Raw genomic sequence first — 20,684 nt, 5'->3', positions numbered from 1 at the left:
TATGATGTGACTGGAAGCATATATGATGTGACTGGAAGCATATATGAGAACTTTGCTATTAGGAGTCATTTTGAGAGAGAAGTGGGGGCGAGACATGGTTTCTCTGTGTAGCCCTGGCTGTCCTGGAACTCACTCTGTAGACCAGGCTGGCCTCGAACTCAAAGATCCACCTGCCTCAGCTTCCCCAAGTGCTAGGATTAAAGGCGTGCACCACTAGTGCGCAGCTGTAACAGTTTTAATATTATCCAAAAGACTGCTTGTTGGTTTGTATGTTTTACTAGAGAGATAGAAGAGCCTGAGAGGGCTGGCAAAGAAGACCGTCTGCCTCCAAATGTTTTAATCCTAATGTTTTTGGTCACTTCGGTGCCCTGTAGGGAAGAACATATAGCCAGAGTTTAGCCAGAGCCAGGTGGGCACAGGATCTGGAAATGGTTACCGTCTTTTCTCTCCCTTGCTGCTGCACAGGTGCGATCTTCTACCTGGACTTCCTCGGGGAGGAAGCTCTGCACATCTGCATGTTTGCACTGGGGTGAGTCACACCCTATCTAGCCAGGACTAGAGGGAGCCTCCCTCCAGGTGTTGCCGCTGGCCCTGGGCCTCAGCCCTGGGCCTGGAGTTGGGAGAACATCGAGCTGGAGGGTGCTGATCCCCAGAGTGAGCAGTTTGCTCCCCCAAAGCCTTCCATCCTTCTCTCTCCTTGTCATTTCTAAAATCAGGTAAATCTAACTCCTAGGGTGAGAAGCCAGGTGGTAGAGACTCTGGGGATGGTGGACTGTGACAAGAAGAAGGAGGACGGGCCTGGGGCTCATTTGGTAGAGGTCTAGCCTGGCATACCCAGCACTGCAGGAAACCAGGCCTTGTGGCACACACTTGTAATCCCAGCACTCAGAAGGTGGAGGCAGGAGGATCAGAAATTCAAGGTCACCCTCAGCTGCATAGAACCTTCTAGATCAGTGATTCTCTACCTGTGGGGCTCAAAGAACCCTGTCACAGGAGTCACATGTTAGATATCCATATCTAATGCATGTCAGATATTTACATTATGATTCATAATAATAGAAAAATTACAGTTGTGAAGTGGCAATGAAATAATTTTATGGTTGGGGTCACCACACCATGAGGAACTAAAGGGTCTCAGCATTAAGAAGCTTGAGAACCATTGCCTTAGAGAGAGAAAAATCTTTCAATCTTGATCTAGAAGAAGAAAATATGCAATTAATGTAAACAAACCGTCCACCTTTCTTCTTGGGATTCATACGTGCCTGCATGTACATCTCACCTTGATTTTGAGAAATGGCTTGTTTACACAAACTGAAAGAAAGGAAAAACCAAGTGGAGGGCACATGCCTTTAACCCCAGCACTGGGGGTGGCAGGTGAGGCAGAAGGAAGTAATCCGTGCCTTCTGGTCAGCCTGAACTACAAGGCAAATTCCAGGCCAGAGCAACACTGGGAGACTGACACACACGTTCTCTTTTTTCCCTCTCTCTCTCTCTCTCTCTCTCTCTCTCACACACACACACACACACACACACACACACACAGTCACAGGGTTGAGGGTGGGGGAGAACATTTGAAGACAATCCAGCTCCTGGGGAGTGGGACTAGGAGATGCAGGGACTGCCCATTGTTCATTCATGCCCAGTGATCACTCATTTTGCTAGCCCTGTAGACAGACTGCACTCAAATCATAGAGAATGTTTTTAATTTAAAAAATTGCAGCTTTTTGTCTAGAGAGATGGCTTAGCGGTTAAGAGCATTGGCTGCTCTTCCAGAGGTCCTGAGTTCAATTCCCAGCAACCACATGGTGGCTCACAACCATCTGTAATGGGATCTGATGCCCTCTTCTTCTTCTTCTTTTTTTTGTTTTGTTTTATTTTTTGTTTTTTTGTTGTTGTTGTTGTTTTGTTTTTCGAGACAGGGTTTCTCTGTGTAGCCCTGGCTGTCCTGGAACTCACTCTGTAGACCAGGCTGGCCTCAAACTCAGAAATCCGCCTGCCTCTGCCTCCCAAGTGCTGGGATTAAAGGCGTGCACTACCACCGCCTGGCCCAATGCCCTCTTCTGGTGTGTCTGAAGACAGTGACAGTGTACTCACATACATAAAATAAATAAATAATTCTTTTAAAAAAGAAAGAGAGAGGGAGGGAGGGAGGGAAGAAGGAAGGAAGGAAGGAAGGAAGGAAGGAAGGAAGGAAGGAAGGAAGGATGGAAGGAAGGAAAAAAGGAAAGGAGAAACTACAACTTTCTAAAAGGCAAGCTTCTGAGAACGCCGGCTGAAGGACAGTGGATGAGCCACACACTGCAAATTGTTTCTCCTGGGGACTCTAGTCCACCCTAACCCAGCTCGTGGGGGACTGTGGATTCGTACCCTGCCCCAACACTCCCCCCACGGCTGTTATTACTTGGGGTGTCTGTTCCTTGTTGGTTTCAGGCACCACAATCTCAGCCTTCTTTTCTGACGACCCTTGAGTACCCCTCCTCGTGGTTGCCCGGCCTCATTTCTCCTCTCCCTCTCCTGTCTCCTGTCTTCAGGTGCCTCATCGCCTTCTTGGGCGTGTTCCTGATCACTCGAAACAGGAAGAAGGCCATTCCGTTCGAGCCCTACATTTCCATGGACGCCATGCCAGGTAAGGATCAAACCCCCTGTATCCTGCCAGCTACCCTTGTACAGTGACTGCTGCTTGGTGTTGGCTAGACAGCCAGCGCTGGGCGAGGTGCGGAAAGCTGTGCTGTGGTGTGAGTTCCAGCCCTGTCCTTGTTGGTTTGCATCTCCTTCTTTCAAGAGGAGGTGATGACTGAGGCATCTCAGTCGGCCTTGAGAACCCCTTGCCAAGTTCCCTGGTCTGACGCAGAGGCTCTTCTAAAGAGAATCCCGATCCACACCGGGTGTGTTTCCAACCAGCAGTACCAAGCTTTGAGCCCGCAGAGACAGAGTGCTCATGGCGGAGAAGAAACATGAATGGCTTCCAACACTATAACCTTGCTCCTGGATCACTTTCCCAGGGAACTGAGGGCTCACACTGAGAACACAAGCTCAGAGAGTGTTCAGCTCAGTTGAGAACAGACACCAGTCAGCCAAATACAAGGTGATAAGGAGGAATGGGGCTTGTGGTGAGCTAGAAAAACTGAGAGTCAGACCATTAAGACTGGACCAGGCTGGGTTAAGTTGGCTGGTGTAAATTCTGCCAACTAGCAATACCACTCAAACCCAATATAGTCTTTATCTTAAATATATTAAGATGGGCCTCTCTCTGCCACTGTCACTGGGGCATTCCGTGACAAGACAGCAATGCTCGGTAAAGGGCAGATGGTTTCAGGGAACGCCGTCTGCTTTAAGTGAGCAACTACTTATACAGTGGAAGCCAATTGGCTGTGGTTGGTTAGCACCTTACCTCGGATTGGACAGTGAGAGCTCATACCGCCAAGTCTATATTCGGAAGAAGCGCATTAAGGGAGACATGGAGAATTCAGACTCGTCTGTGGGCCAGCTCCGGCTACTCACGCTACTCCAGAATTCAGTGTTCTGACTTCAGGAGCACAGTGTGCCGTGTTTCTTATTTAGAAGTACACACAGTTGGCTGGCCGCCAGGTCGTGCCCGCATTTTCTCCTACATTGTTCCACAATGTAATCACGCATTCTTCAGTCAAGTCATCTGTGAAGAAAGCATGAGGCGTCCGCATAAAGCACTGCCTAGTCTAGAACAGTGTCTAAAAGTTTACAGTGCCATGCACCTAGAATCCCAGCGTTTGGGAGGCTGAGGCAGGAGGATCGTGAGTTGGAGACCAGCCTGGGCACCATAGCAGCAGGACCCAGGTTTGAGGCTTTGATGCCATGACCCAAGTGTGTTCTCAGGACTGATTGACGTGCTCCCGTGCTGAGTGGCCCCAGCTGCATTCGCTTACTGGTTTGTTTGTTTGTTTGTTTGTTTTATCTTGCTCCACCAAAGCTGCCATCTGCCCTGCTTGCTGTGGCCAGCCTGCTTGAGCAGGGTTAGAGAACCTCGAGTCACCATTTGCATTTGACCCAACTCAGCCACCTGTGGATAAACGCAGGGTGGCTGAGTCGGGCCCTGAGGTCTCCTGGCAGTTGAGGGCTCGGGCTGTGAGTGCGTGGACTGTGTTAACGTCGAACCTGCCTGCTCAGACGCCTTTTCTGCTTATTTCCTTGTTTCTCGGCTGTGTTCCGGATAGATGAGGGCGCTGGATAGCTGAATCCCAGATAGGTGAGGTGTCAACTCTGTGTGTGCGAGTATGTGTATGTCCCCGTGTGTCCGTGTGTTTATACACTGTGTGTCTGTCCATACACATGTTCCTACGTACATACATATAGATGTATTTTTCTATGGGAAGTAGGGGATGATATCAGCTGATCCTAGACACCAGGATTGTGTGGCCAGTTTGGGAGTGTGGCTCTTGTACCTCATGACCGTTAGGAAATGAGGCATTGAGGAACAGAGACCCTGTCCTGTTGGCTGTTGAGACATTCCTACTGGACACACAGAGTTCACATTCAGACTCTGGGTCAGATTCCAACTCTGCCACCTTCCCACTGTACGGTGTGTTCCCCACACATAAATGGGGAACTCCTTGTTTCTGGGTTGTGGGCCGAATGTGTCAAGGATTCTAGCACAGTGCCTGGTATGTGGTAGATGCCTGGTTAACTTTGCCTTTCCTTCCATTTTGCTTTAAAAAACTGAAGTTTTGGGGTTAGGCAGATGGCAAGGTAAATAAAATGCTTGCTATGTGGTATGAGGACACATGCACACTCACACACATGCACACTCACACACACATGCACACTCACACACACATACACACACATGCGCACACACATACACATGCACACATTTTCACACACATGCACACTCACACACACATGCACACTCACACACATACACACACACGGTACGGGTGCGCATATACACATACACACGCACACTCTCTTATTTAGTATTTCAGCTGTTGGCTGCCTTAGTCATCAACAGAGCCACTTCTCTGTGTCTCCTGCTTTCTCTGGTCTTGTGGTCTGGCTTTTGACTGTCAGTTTGGTATCGTGACAGACCAGTGGCTTCTGTTCAAGGGGTCTTCAGGATACATCACATTTGGATGGGCTTGATATGTCCAGCCCCCAGAATCTTCCTAAATGGATAGAGAGAGCACCAGCCCCAGGCATCAGGATCAATGGCACCTCCATGGGCTCTGCTGTCCCTAGCCCAACAGAAACAATTTCTCAGAGCATCAGAGTAGGGCCACACTCATCCTGACAGGTGATTACGTAGACCACATACCATATCTGAACACAGACCCAGAATGAACGTGGTCCTGACCACAAAGAGCAGAGGGACTGGTCAGTGCTGACCTACCACACCTGAGTGTGTCCAGCCTTCTCTGGACAAGGCTCTAAGGGACAGAAACTTACCCACTTCTTCACAGTATCAAATCCAAAGCAAAGGCTGGCCTTCCTGAACCCTCCTCAGGTCCTCCAACCCAAACCTGAGACCCCTGATAAGTACTCCTAACACCCCACGTTCTACAGGGAGAATCCATACCCATCAGTCTCTTGTGGACTAGTAAGATAAGACTGGAGGTGTTGACACAGTGCAGAGCTATGTAGTACTCTGTAATCATGTACACCAGCTCTCCCCGAGCAGCAAACACCTTTACCTGCCCACCACACCCCTGAGCCCGAAACCATAGACTTTTATTTTATTTTATTTTATTTTATTTTATTTTATTTTATTTTATTTTATTTTATTTTATTTTAGAGACAGTCTTCTGTAGCCCAGTCTGCCTCCAGACTCTCTATATGGCTGAGAATGACCTTGAACTTCTGAACCTCCTGCTTCTACCTCCCAAATGCTAGGATTACATGTGTGTGCCATCCTGCCAATTGTATGTGATGCTTGGGAGCCAACCCCAGGCTTTGTGCATGCTAGGCAAGCAAGCAAGCAAGCAAGCAAGCAAGCAGGCCACCGCTGGTGCTCCAGTCCCAGCCCGGACCATACACTCTTAAACTGGCCCTTGAAATAGCCATGCATTGAATCTGTGTCAGATGGAGGGTAGAGGCCTTCCCCAGCTGTCATTCAAAGCCGCTCTGGTGCTAAGTTCCAGCCGCTCTTTAGCCCTTTGCAGGGAGGCTTCTCTACCTCTTGGAACCTGTTTTATTATCCAGGAAATGAGGGTAGTCGGTTTTCTCTTCCCTAGCGTTGTTTAATGATTAAGTTCTGTCTATAGGGAGACAGGCTAGCACTGCAGTTAAGACTGTGGGCTTTAGCATTTAAGCACTGTAAACCCTGGACTGTAACACAGGACTGGTAAACCCTGTCCCTGCCTCTTACCAGCTCTCAGGGCTCTTGGGGAAGTTCCCTCAAGACGTGTCTAGTCCTTCTCCACGGCCTTAAGGATCAGATGAAACAAAACTGGGTGAACGTCTGAAACAGGATATGTTGCTGTCTGAATCCCCGCACACCTCGGCCGCTGCCATGACTGCCCACGTTGGTCTCCAGCGGTAGAGTGTTAGCCCAGGGCAGAGGGTGTGTCAAGAAGTGAGAGGGCAACTGTCATCATCCTTCACTGGAGACACTTGGCATTTAGTTAGGAAAGGTGTTGGCCCCCAAGCGATCAGGTGGCCCTGCCCGGAAGGATTGTAGAAGACGCAGGAACGGAAGATTGAGTTCTTTAACCCAGGCACAGAGGTGTATGCTTATGGCACAGCATGTAGGCATGGAGGTAATTAGTTCAAGGTCAGTCTGATGTCCATAGAAAGTTCCAGGACTGCCAGGGTTGCACAGTGAGACCCTGTCTCTAAAAACAGCAGTAGCACAACAGTACCAACAGCAACAAAACCAAACCAGGGGCTTTCTTTCCCTTACATGTAAATTCAAATGCAACATTAGTGTGTTCTAAATCATGAGACCTCACACCTCACCCTGCATATAGATACGGAACGTTAAGGTCAAAGATCAAACCCTCCCTCCCTCCATCACAATGTTGGGTATCCAGGATGCAAAAGTCACCTGATTTATTTCCTCCTGGCTCCTGAGTTAATTCAACAGCAAAGTGGCATCTTCCACACCCAGGGCACGGTGTTCTGTCCTGTCCACTCGCCACCGGGGATACACACATTCCTTCCTCCAGTGTAAATCTGAGGAGTTTCTCTTAACTCTAAAGCATTGGGGAATCAGTAACGCACTTGACCAGCCCCTGAGCTCTGGAGGGTCTGTGGTGGGAGAGAGGGAAGTTCAGCATTCCTTCCTGCATGATGACTGAGGACATGGATGTCATTTCAGGTATGCAGGACATGCATGCAAAAGGGATGACGGTCCAGCCTGACCTCAAAGCTTCTTTTTCCTATGGAGCCTTGGAAAACAACGACAGCATTTCTGAGATCTACACCCCGGCCACGCTGCCGGTCATGCAGGAGGAACACAGCTCCAGAAGCAACCCTGGGGTTCCCTACCGAGTCCTGGAGCACACCAAGAAGGAGTGATAGGCTTCCCTGGGGGGGGGTCACTTCCCATAGGCCACCCATGGTTCCACTCTTCATTGCCCAAACTGCCTTTCACATATCCTGGTTTCAAATGGAAAACTCTGTCCAAGAAGACCTTTCGAGGCCCCTGTCTCGGGCAGAGAAGCCATTCAATGACCTTGGCCTTGGAAATTTCAAATAGTGGGGGGAGTCCCCAAGGTGGGGTGTGTGGCCTGTTAAGCTAGTGGGAGCTGAAGCCATTTTACCTTCTTGGGACAGTCGGTGGGCGTCAGGTAATGGTCACAGGTCACAGGCGTCCACACATTCCTTGGAGTGAAGGCAAGACAGTGAAGAGTCTGCTCCCTCTTTGCAAATGCAGCAAAAGGCTGGAGACCTCCACAGTGGGTCTTCCTCTACCCCACACGCATGCTTCAGCTCCACCTGATCCACTCACCATTCTAGAGCTCTGAAGATACTGCTGTCTCGTTTGCCAGGCCCAGCAGGGCCAACCCTGTGTGGAATAAGCTGTCGTTTGCACCTTCCTGGCATACATGGGCCATGGCCACCCCATCACCTGTGACCTTCTGTGAAGACCTGGCGGTGTCTGCTAGGTCTGTTCCAAAAACTGGCTTCGTTCCAGTCCTTGAAGATTATTTCATTGCTTCCTCCCTCCACAGAAGCCAAGAGAACAGAGGTGGAGGGGGGCAGGAGCATGGCGAGGAGCATGGCAAGGAGCATGGCGGGGAGCGGAGCTGCCTTCAGCCCTCTCTGTTTCCAGCCGGTAAGAAAGGTTCCCGTGATTCTCCTGTCCACCCCTACAGAGGATGTGGCCGAAGCTCTCTGTAGGGCTAGCTACTCTTCTCCTGCACATCTGGCTCTCCGGAAGAGCCAAAGCCTCCTGCAGATCCACTCTGGCCTCCTCCTCGTCCTCCCCGTCCTCCCCGTCCTCCCCTAACCTCCCACTAGCTAAGCCTCAGCTGCCAGTTTTCAGCCCGGTTCAGGCAAAGCAGGTATTTTCACACACAGGTCTGCAGCTTTCTTCCTGTCTATTCCGTGAGTAGCCTCCCCCTCTTCCTCCCTCACTCCCCAACCAATGCACACATTTGAGAGTAGCTGGCAAAGGCTTGCAGGCTTTGACAGGCATTAGAATTCCAGAGGAGTTTGTTTAAAACGTAAGTTCCTCGCTCCAACTGTAGTGACCTGGGTCAGTGGGCCTCGGATGGGGCCCAACAGCCTGCATCATCACAGGAGATCTACACCCCCAGAGAACCTACCCCCTCAGAAGCCTTCTCACGGGCCTCTAAATCCCAAGGGACCACACAGCCCTGCTGGAAGGTTTAAACCTCCAGTTTCTTACCCACTCAGGGCTCTGTAGCAAGCTAGATGGCCCCATCGGACCTGCGGCAGTCCCTACCCAGTGACCACTACTGGAAAGTGACAGTGTTAATAGGTCAGTGTTGATAAGCCATCCTCCGCACAGCTTTTCACACCCAAACAGTGCTCTGACTTCAGAACCCAACCATCAGCTATAGAGCCTACCACCACTTCCGTATTTCGTCTTGACCATGTCTGTATTGTGGCTTGCATGCCTGCGGTTAAAATGGCAACAGAGGAAGGGCTGTTCAACTCAGCCCAACAGCACTAGGCCCTGGGTGTTTTTCTTAAGTTCTGGGGGCTGTTTTACCATATATCTCACCCACAAAGCTACAAGCATTACACGTAGTTCTGCCCTCCAGGACTTCAGGGGACACACACGTACCAGGAACCTTGGGAAGGGCAAGCTGTGTGGCAGAGAGGCAGAGAGTTACAGAGGCTTGCCAGAAGGCTAAGCCCTGAAGTCAATAGGTGTTCAGATTGGAGACAATTTCTGTGCATTCATGGTGGAAATATAGCTAATATTAGAGAGTGGGTGATCACACCCTCCTCTGACCCCTGCAAGGAAATGGGCAGCTCTGGAAAGTCAGAGGTTAGAGCCAGGGTTGTCAAAGAGCCTGGGGAAGGATAAGAGACGAACATCAAAAGACAAGCAACGGACCTGAAGCATAGTGGCTCACACCTGGGACCCCAGTCCTTGGGAGACGTTGGTCTTTTCTTCGGGAGGATTGCCACAAATTCTAGCTAAGTTTGACTACCAAGTGAGACTTCGTCTCAAAACAAGATTAACAGTGAAGATAATCATTAAAGATACATGACAAGCTGGCAAAGGCAAGTATCGCAGAGGACGTGGGAGCTACTGAAGAGTCATGAGGAAGAGTGTAGCAGGGTCAGCACCTATGGGAAAGGAGACCCCGTTCTGTGGCTGGAGAGAAAGATAGAGCAATAAGTCACCTTTCAGGGTCAGGCTCCAGGCCCCTAAGAACAAAGAACTGAAGCTTCTGTTCTGCTAGCTGGTGGGGATTGGCACGTGGGGGGTGTGCACAAAGAAGTTAGCAGGGAGATTGTTTACTCGGGGCAAACCCAGGCAGTCACCAGTCGTCTTGGCATAGTATGTATGCCCAGCCTCATTCTTCCCCTTCCCTCCTCCCGTATGTTGTTATCCCTGGCCAGCCTGAGGTACAGGTGTACTGTGACTGCAGGTGATGCAGAAAGTGTGGGCAGTGCCACCCAGACACTGCTTCCTGGGGCCTGAGCAGCTAGATGGCTTTCAGGTTGGGGATAGTAGCCACCATTGTCCAAACAAAGCCATGAGAGATGAACAGAAAGGCCTTTGAGCTCCTGAGTGGAGATGGGGCAGGGCAGTGGGGCAGTGGGGCAGTGGGGCAGTGGGGCAGTGGGAGACTGTCCTAGCTGCCCTGGTTGGCCCCCAGTGTCACTGAATTGTCAGCTCACAGCAGGGCTGCCCTGTTGTTACAATGAGGAAGGAAAAGACCAACTTTTTACCCACAACCCTACTTTCCCTGGTGGCTCTGACATCACCCACCCTGAAGACAGGCATTCAGACTGTAGTCTAGGCTGATCTTGAAATCTCCATCCTCCTGCCTCAGCCTCTGGAGTGCTGGGATTGTGGGTGTGTACTACTGTGTCCAGCTCACATCTGAACCCTGCTGGCCACATTAAATGCCACACAGCCTCTCCCAGCCACAAGGCACCTCCCACAGGGTCGTCAACCAGGGGCTAAACTTCATTTGTTCACTCGTCTTCCTCCCCGACCCCCACTCCAAATCTCTGTTCTGTGGGTTGGGTTCCTGATTAGACATTAGAACAGATGTTCTTATGAACTGCTGCTTTTGAAGGGGGAGTCCTGACTACACTGTGGCCTGATGGTACCCTCACTTTCAGCACTAGAATTTGGGGTTCATCATGGATCTGAGTACTGGTGGGGAGGGGGAACTTAGGATCTCTGGTTGCCTTTCCAGTGGAACTAGCCGGCTTAAGGGTATCACAGGAACAGACCCAGGTGGCCATCAGAGAAGGTCTGGGCCCTACCCACTCTGCAATCTTGCAGATTTCAAATGTGACCCAGCTCCGACACCGAAGTGGCTGTGTACATAAAGTCACTCTAGAACATAGTCTATGTAGATGCTTATATTTTGTTAATGTCAAAACTAATACAGCATGTGTTATTTTGCAAAAGTGTGTATACTGTGTGTAGATAACATTGTAAAGTGGTATTTAATTAAAAATCCAAGCAGTACTTGCAGAGTTTGAGCCCTGTGTTCCGCTAATACTTCAGCAGCAGTCTCTTAGAATGGTCCATGGCATTTCTGCCTAGTAAGCCACATGTGGTTGCTGGTCACTCTAAATATGGCTAGTGTGCCTGAGGCACTAATTTTGTACTTTGCATGTGCATGTGCACACACGTGAACACATGCATGCCCCCACTGTGGAGTTCAGAGGACTTTGGGGTTCAGTTCTCTCCTTCCCCCATGTGGAGTCCTTGCATCAAGCTCCGGTCATTCGGCTTGGCAGTGGGTGCCCTTACCTGCTAAGCCATCTCACTAGCCCCAAAATGTTCTACCACTGAGCCATACCCCTGTATGGTTCCTTTCTGTTAGTGTGCTAAAGCACCATGGCCAAAGCAATATATGCAAGTCTGTTTATTTTGGCTTATGGCTCTAGGGGGTGAGGGTCCGTCATGGCCGAGAGGCAAGGGCAGTAGGAACAGGAAGCTGATTCTTCACATCAGGAAGCAGAAAGATCAAACAAGAAGTGGGGCAAAGGTATAAAGCCCTTCTTCTAGCAAGCCTCTACCTCCTAAAGGTTCCAGAACCTCTCCAAAGAGCACCCAACTTGGGAGCAAGGGTTCAAGTATCAAATATTTCTGTCAAATTACTACAACTCCCAAGTCCCATTCTTTCTTTTCCTCCTCCTCCTCCTCCTCCTCCTCCTCATCATCATCATCATCCACTGTGGAATAAATTCAGCTTTATGTAGACAAAGATTGTGGCTGGCACATCAACCCCAGAGTTCTGCTGTGAGTGTATTAAATCTCAAAACAAGGGCTGGAGAGATGGCTCAGTGCTTAAGAGCACTGACTGCTCTTCCAGAGGTTCTGAGTTCAATTCCCAGCAACCACATGGTGGCTCGCAACCATCTGTAATGGGATCTGATGCCCTCTTCTGGTGTGTCTGAAAACAACTACAGTGTACTCATATACATAAAATAAATAAATTTTTAAAAATCTCAAAACACACCAAGCAGAATGTCAGCTGGCAAATACAAAGCAAGTGTAGGCCAAGAGACAGAATGTTCTTTCTCATTGTGATGCCACAACGTATTAATTCCTAGAACGGGCTGTTCTCTGCAGGCCGCTGGTGTGGATGATGGCAGGCCACTGGCCCTAAGAATGCACCCTGCCTTCCCCAGAGGTCTCAGTGATGCTCTCTAGAAGTGTTCAGACCTTCTTCTAGTTACTTTCTAGTTAGAAACAAATAAAACCTCCAAGTCCGTGTTTAACTCCTCTCTAGTGTGTTTGATCATAATCCAAAGGCACCGGAAATGCAGCTGGCCTGGTATCTCCTGTGCTGACCTTACAGTGTTAACAGTGCCAGCCACATCCACTGCTGAGGACACTCAGGAAGCTGGGGAGCTACGTCTTATCACACTACCAAAAAGTTACTGAGTATAATTCTATCAGGATGCTCAAGGCACAGGGCTGGTGGCTGGAGAGAAGGAACGGAGTTTAAGAGCACTTACTACTCTCGAGGAGGACCTAGGTTTGGTTTTCTCAGTGCCCACACAGCAGTTCATAATCATAGGTAACTCCAATTCCAGAAAATCTAATGCCCTCTTCTGGCCTCTGTGGGCACTGCACACATGAGGTGTACAGATAAAATACAGGCAAACACCCATTCACATAGGACAAAAAAAATTTTTTTTTTTTTTTAATGTTTAAACTGGTCTGGGAATGCAGCCTGTTTGGTAGTGTGTTTGCTTAGCACTAAGTCTTTGCTTTGGTCCCTAGCTCCACATAAACGAAGCATGAGAATCTATACCTGCAATTCAGCAGTAGGGAGGTAGAGGCTGGGGTTAGCAGGAGATTGGGTTTATCAATAGCTATATAGCAAGTTCCAGGCCAGCCTGAAATATGTGAGACCCTTTTAAGCTGGGCATGGCAGGCGGTTCAGGGCCGGTGAGAGGGCTCAACTGGTAAAGATGGCTGCCACCACGCTTGCTCTCCTCTCCTGCTCGCTTTCGCTGGCAAGTCCATTCCTTCACTGGCATCAGAGCCTGCTTCGTCAGCATGTTGACATATGCTGAAGACCAGCTGAGACATCTAGCCTCGTGGACTGAACAGCTGTTGGATTCTTGGACTTTTCATAGGTAGATAGAGTCATTGTTGGACTAACTGGACCACAGCCTACAAGCTACTATAATAAATCCCATATATATGTCTATGGGAGATCGCTCAGACAGACAGATAGATAGACAGACAGACAGACAGACAGACAGACAGATAGACAGATAGACAGACAGATAGATAACAGATAGACAGACAGACATAGGTATATAGATAGAAAGTTCCGTTCCTTTAGAGAACCATGACAAATACACTCAGGTATTTGCTTTATTAAGTGGGGGTGTTTGTTTGTTTGCCAAACATGATTTCTCTAACCTGCATCTCAGCATTAAGGAGGAGAAGGCAGGAGGAGTGGTGCTTGAGGCCACTCTGGGCCGCATAACGAGTTCCAGGCAAGCCTGGGTTACAATAACATCCTGGCTCAAAGTCTATTTTTACCCCGTTTTATGTATACAATTGAATTATCTCTATATAGGTGTTTATGTATGGAGTTTATGTACATAATCAGTGTCTCATGGTTTCTGAATTTTGACTCATCCTTTAAAAGATCTGTGAGAGTCACTCTGTTTATCTCTATGCACAGTGCAAACTGTAGATCCAAACGTGGCCCATGCCGATGGCCACCAGGATATCCTAACACCAGGAATGAATGCCAAAGCTCTGCCCGAATGAACTCCACACCACGTGCGTATCTTGGGGACTCTGGCTTGTGTCCCATCATACACAATAACACACTACATGAATTACTGAGGCTTTCCAGCATGCTCTAATGGTTGCTAAGACAAAGGCTCAAGGAAACGTTCATGGGTATATTAGTTGTGTTTTTCCTTTCTGTGACAAAATATTGAGCTTGAGACCAATCTGGGCCAGCCTGTACATACAGAGACTCTGTCTCTCAAAAAAAAAAAAAATGGTATTGACCATATGATCCTAGAATTCCATTTCTAGATTTATATGGGAAAAATTGAAAACAGGATCATTTTTTTTTAATTGTGTTTATTAGGCAGACAGTGATAGCTCACGCCTTTAATTCCCAGCATTCAAAAAGCAGAGTCAGGGGGATCTCTGTGAATTTGAGGCCAGCCTGGTCTACAGAGCAAGTTCTAGGACAGCCAGAGCTACACAGAAAAGCCCTGTCTCCCAAAAAAAAAGTGTTTATTTTTCTTTTTTTCTTTTTTTTTTTGTTTTGTTTTGTTTTTGTTTTTTCGAGACAGGGTTTCTCTGTGTGTAGTCCTGGCTGTCCTGGAACTCACTCTGTAGACCAGGCTAGCCTCGAACTCTCGAACTCAGAGATCCGCCTGCCTCTGCCTCCCAAGTGCTGGGATTAAAGGCGTGCGCCACCACCGCCCGGCAGTGTTTATTTTTCTATTATGTATTTGAGTGTTTTTCCTACATGTATGGATGTACACCACGTATATGTAAATTTCCTGGAACTGGAGGCGCAAATGGTTGTGAGCTGCCATGTTGGTGCTGGGAATTGAACCTGGATCCTCTGGGAAAGCAGCCAGTGTTCTTAACCCCTGAGCCATCTCTCTAGTCCCCAAAGCAGGATCTTAGACAGATGTTTGTACCTGCAATAAAAGCTGTGCATCAGGAATGTAGGAGAGTGACAGAGCACTTTGCTAGCTTGTGCTGAGAAAGAGTCCACTTCCCAGTGCTATGAAACAGCCCACGCAGCCATCGATGATGAGGGGGTAAACAGAGTGTCCTGCAGCATACGGTGGACTATTCAACCCCAGAAAGAACATTCTGCGTGTGCTGCAACACAGTCATGAGCCTGGAAGATGCTCTGCTAAGTGACTAAACAGGACACAGCAGGACACATATATGGTCCCATGTATATGAGGTTCCCTGGAGTGCTAATATTCATGAAGGCAGAAAGCAGATGACCGCTGGCTGGGGGCAAAGCTTGTTCTAGTTTCATCTTGTTCCTGTGATAAAAACCCTCTGACCAAGAGGAAGGAAAGAATTTGTTTCATCTAAAACTTCCAGGTCACAGTGAGGAAAATCACGGTGGGATTGCTTGCCGTTGTGTGCATTACTTCCAACCAGGACACTCACAGCCAAAAACATACAGCAGAAGCTGTGGCGGATGCTGCTTGCTGGCTCACTCACAGCCTCATGCTTAGCTAGCTTCTTCTATCGCCCAGGACCACTGACCTAAGGAATAGCACCACCCATAGTGGGCTAGGACCTCCTACACCAATTAATAATCAAGGTAGTCCCCCACAGACATGCCCACAAGCCAATCTGATCAAAGCTGTTTCTTGACTGAGGCTTCTTCTCAGATGACTTCTCAGGGGGCACAAGACCTTGGGCTCACAGAAGAGTACTAGGAGATCCTGGAATGTTAGCACACATGGTTGTTCCTTCAAGGGAAGGAGTGCATAACTTGTTATCCTCTCAGAAGGCTGGGAGCAGACATGTTTTCTAGTCTGGTGATCTTTGTCTTTCTGTGTGATGGGAGAGCACACCAGACCCTCCCTGAGGAGAGTTCTTTATCATAGCTTGCTGTTCTCAGTCCATCTATAGAACTTATCTTTATGGAAGATGTCAATGTACTTTACAAAGAGTTTCTATGCAGTCACGTCCAACCTTTATTTAGCTGACTTTGTTCCTCAGAGAGATTTATGCTTTATTGTACACACGGGATTGAGTTAATTACCATTAGAAAACTTATCACCAAATTGTCCTGGGTTTAAATATGCCCAAAATAAACCACTCGGGATCCAACTTCAGAAGTTTGAAACAACACTGGCTACCTAGTCTTGCTGAACTGAAATAACTTTCTGCCTCTTACCGATCATCACTCTGGTGGCCATGGAGGTTGCAGAGACACACCACCACCACCACCACCACCACACACACACACACACACACACACACACACACTCTAGTATGTGTCAAACTGATACTTAATGCCAACGTGACACAACTCGATCGAGCCACTGCCTAGCATGCACAGAGCCCTGAGTTTGAACCCCAGCAAGACAAAAAACAAGTTAACTTACCTAAAATACTTAAAGGTCTTTAGGGTTGGGGTGCAGCTCAATGACAGAGCATGCACAATGCCCTGGGTTCCATCCCCAGGCACCAAAAATAAACAAAAACAGGTAAATACTTATCCCAGCTGGCATAATTACCTATTTGCCCAACCTGAGCAAATCTCATATTTTTTCCATGTATTCCATGCATGTGTATAGTGTGTGTATATGTGTGTGTACATGTGTATGTATGTGTATATATGTGTATGTATGTATATGTGTGCATATATGTCTGTATGTGTGTGTACATATGTGTACATGTATGTATTATGTATGTATATGTGTGTATATGTGTATGCATTGTATGTGTGTATGTGTGTGCATGTGTGTATATGGGGGGGCAGGGGGCTCCTTCTTGGCGCAGCACGTTGTTTGGACCCAGAGGACAACCTGCAGGAGTTGGTTGTCTTCTGCCACCATGTGGGTTCCAGAGACTGAGCTCGGGTCCCCAGGCTTGGCAGCAGACACCTTATCTGCCGCGCCACCTCCCTGCCCCTGAACTGCACACTTTTAAAGCCCACTTACTTTTCATTTTAACAGAGATAACAAAAGTACCTTCTGCATCAGATGGTTTTGAGACTCCAATAACTGTTTCTGGAAGTTTCTAGAGGAATCTAATTCTTAATTAAAAGCTAGTTGATTGGTAACTATTACATTTTTATCTTAAAAAAACAAAGAGTCCTTTGTGATTTTGAGGCTTGGATGTGGAACTGTATCTTTTGCACGGTGTCTGGGATAACAGAGACCAGGTAAAATTTCATCCTGCCATGTGGAGCCAGGGGACACTGGGTTGGGTTCTGTTGGAGCATTTTTTTTTTCCTTTTTACTGTTATATCTGCTACCATCATACCTTACAACCCCCAACAGTAGGTAGGAGAGAAAGAAGGTTAAAGTGAAGGGGACGCAGATCTCTATAGGCTACTTCCTGTTGAGGGCTGTTCCCAGGGGCAAGTCCAACCCTCTTCTTAGTCAGAATATTCAACAATCCAGCAATCCAGCAATCCACAGCAGTGAACCAACAGCATCGGGGCAGGGGGGTGGGGGTGGAGTGGGAGAGGAGGGGCAGCAGCAGCGGTGGCAACAGTGGCTGCAGCAGCCCAGGGCAGCAGCAACTACCACAGGCCCTCTCAAGGGTTCTCGAATTTATACCCTCTCCAGAGTCCCCAGAACTAATCTATCTGCCGCCGGCAAAAATCATGCCCGCACCCCTAGAGCATAAAACAATCATAGTTAACAGCTGTGGACAAACTGAAGCATCCCCATATCCCACGCCTGGGATTAAAACAAAAACTTATTCATACAGCATAACTGGGTTTTTTTTTGTTTTGTTTTGGGTTTGGTTTTTTGGGGTTTGGTTTTTTTTTTAGAATTTTCTGTTTGTTTGTTTGTTTTTAATTCTAAACTCCCATTAAAAAAAAAGATTTATTTATCCATTTTATGTATTTGAGTGCACTGTCGCTGTCTTCAGACATACTAGAAGGGCATATCAGATCCCATTACAGATGGTTATGAGCCACCATGTGGTTGCTGGGAATTGAACTCAGGACCTCTGGAAGAGCAGTCAGTGCTCTTAACCACTGAGCCATCTCTCCAGCCCATAACTGGGTTTTGTTAAAAGAATCTGAGATTCTCACCACAAGGTCTGCCTGCCTGAGACTCAGGGACACAGCTGCTGCCGTGGCACATCGCACCTGTAGAGGTCAGGACTCCTGACTTCCGTCTTGCTGTGACTGGGGTCCCCCTTGGTTTTTGTCTCAGCCTACTCCAGGCTAGCTCGGCCACAAGCTTCATGTAGATCCTCCCGTCTCTGCCGCACACTTCTTTTAACTCACACTTGTAATTCTGGCACTCTGGAGCCAGAGGCAGGAGGATTGCCTTGAGTTTGAGGCCAGTCTAAAGGACAAACAAAACATAAAACAAAATTTTAAGTGTCGACAGGATGGCTCAGGGTCGGGGTGCTTGTCACTAAGCTTGATGTCCTGAGTTCAGTTCCTGGGACCCACATGCTAGAAAGAGAAAACCGACTCTTTTAAGTGGCATGCGTGCACGCATGCGCGCGCGGGGGAAGGGAGGGAGAGGGGGGAGAGAGAGAGAGAGAGAGAATGCACACACAAATAAGCGTAATAAAATATAAAGTAAAATGAAAGGCACTAAAGCAGAAGCATAAAAAAATACAAATCATCAAAGGAAAAGGTGGGAGATGAATTTTTTTTTAAAGGAAAAGTTGGCCAGAGAGATGGTCCCACAGTTAAGAGCACTTGTAGGGGACCCAGTAGGAGTCTAGCACCCACATGGCAGCAAGTATCTGTAACTCCAGTTCTAGAGTATCTGATGCCCTCTTCTGGCACCCATAGGCACGGCATGCACTTGGTGTGCATATATATTCATATACTCACACATACTGTGGTGGTTTGAATAAGAATGGCCCCCAGAGGCTCATAGATTTGAATGCTTGTTCAGCAGGGAGTCATACTATTAGGAGGTGTAGCCTTGTTGGAGGAAGTGAGTCACCCAGGGTGAGGTTTCAGAAGCTCAAACCAGTCCAGTGTCTTTCTCTTCCTGCTGCCTGCCAAACTCGGCTACCTCTCCAGCACCATGTCTGTCTGCATGCCAGCATGTCCCTGCCATGGTGATAATGGGCTTAACCTCTGGAACTGTAAGCCAGTCTCAAGTTAAAGTTTTCCTCTGTAAGCGTTGCTGTGGTCATGGTGTCTCTTCACAGCAACAGAACACTAAAACAAACAAACACTCATAAACCTTTTTTTAAAAAGAACATCACCATGGTCACTATTAGACTTAGAAAGAAGAAAAAAACAAAGTAGATCCAGCAAACTACCCCAAAATACGAAATATGTACTTAAAAAGATTTCAACAATCGGGCAGTGGTTATCTACACTTTTAATCCCAGCACTCAGGAAGCAGAGGCAGACAGATCTCTGAGGCCAGGCTGGTCTCCAGAGCGAGCTCCGGGATGGCCAAGGCTAAACAGAGAAACCCTGTCTTGAAAAACGAAAGATTCCAACGGGGATACCACAGAGGGAAACTTTCCAACAAATGCAGTGTTGTATTCAATCACACCGTGGTAATCGCTCAGTAAACTTCAGGTTTCTCCTGAGGAGCAGTCAGGAACGGCTCCCCCATTCCCCCATGACCCAAATACCATGTTACTGCTGTTGTTTGCTTTCTGTCTGTAAAACAGGAACTGGAAAGTCTCTTCAACACCTCACTCAGCACTATGAGGGATGCGGTGAGGTATACATGGAGGACGTGGGCGGGGCGGGCCCTGGGGGAGGGGCGGGCCCTGGGGGAGGGGCGGGCCCTGGGGGAGGGGCGGGCCCTGGGGGAGGGGCGGGCCCTGGGAGCCTCCTACAGTGGGTCCCTCATTTCCTAAGAAGTTTGTGCATGTTCCCGCTCTTTGGCCTGCTGCCCTCTTCCGGAACTCTGAAACAAACATGGATGCAATAAGATACAAGGCAGTCACCGAATGGTTAATTATACAAATGAAAGTTCTCAGGAAACCCTGAATCTACCAATTAGCTAGGATAATTACACAGGACAAAGTTTTAGATCGTCATTTTAAAACATTTTAAAATAATTTTTGGAACACAGGGAGATACTTACTGGCATTAAGCGAACAGAGGGGAGGTCCAAATTGAATGATCGCATCAGTAAGTCTAATTATAAAGAGGAAATATACCCAAATATTGAAGAATGGCTAGCTCTGGACTGCAGTTGACTTTAGTTTTCTTATTATTACTTGCTTTCAAATTATCTATAAAGGCCAAGTCTAATTTTGATAATGAGAACATTTAAAATATCTCAAGTCTACAGGATGCATCTCCAAACCAACATTAAAGTGGTGCCTTTGAGAAACTACCGGATGACAGCGCAGGTGAGGTAAGTTCACTGGGTAAAAATGGTCGCTGCCAAGCCTGACAACCTGAGTTCGATTCCCAGGCCCTACAGTGTGGAAAGAATCAACTCCTGAAAGTTAATGTCTGCTCTTCATATAGCTGCACACCATATGATGTACACACACATGTATACACACAAACATATATATATATATATATGAGAGAAAGAAATCTCTGGATCACATTGTGGCTCCTCATGGGGAAATAACTGATTACCCACCCAGGAGAAGTAGATACAGGGTATGTTACCAGGGAGACAGGTTCACTTCAGAAGCTTCGTCTATGGTGTGTGGTGGATGGTGAATTTAAGCAGGTAGCACAGGCAGGAAGTTGGGGGATAAAGGGTGGAGGTGTGGGTGGGGCATTTTTAATTTAAAGAGTTTGAAGCAGGGCAGCTCCCAGCTCTCAGTTTTCTATCTCAGTGTGATCTCTCCCTCCCTCCTTCCCTCCCTCCCTCTCTCCCTCTCTCTCTCTCTCTCATACACACACACACACACACACACACACACACACACACAC

At 48.0% G+C, this 20,684-nt stretch overlaps 1 protein-coding gene across 1 annotated transcript in view; it reads left to right on the top strand.

Moving 5' to 3' along the window:
• Window positions 1-11,101, top strand: part of Nipal3 (NIPA like domain containing 3) — a 37,100-nt gene extending 25,999 nt beyond the window's left edge. Inside the window, exons 10-12 of the mRNA XM_028759913.1 lie at window positions 466-529; window positions 2,532-2,626; window positions 7,289-11,101. Of these exons, the coding sequence (XP_028615746.1) occupies window positions 466-529; window positions 2,532-2,626; window positions 7,289-7,488 (359 nt within the window). The 3' untranslated portion in view covers window positions 7,489-11,101. The remainder of the gene's footprint in view (window positions 1-465; window positions 530-2,531; window positions 2,627-7,288) is intronic.
• The last annotated feature ends 9,583 nt before the right edge of the window (window positions 11,102-20,684 follow it).

The sequence above is a fragment of the Grammomys surdaster genome, unplaced genomic scaffold, assembly GCF_004785775.1.
Source record: "Grammomys surdaster isolate TR1022 unplaced genomic scaffold, NIH_TR_1.0 126313, whole genome shotgun sequence".
In the NCBI taxonomy this organism is placed as follows: Eukaryota; Metazoa; Chordata; class Mammalia; order Rodentia; family Muridae; genus Grammomys; species Grammomys surdaster.
This window is presented reverse-complemented; position numbering and strand designations above follow the sequence as displayed.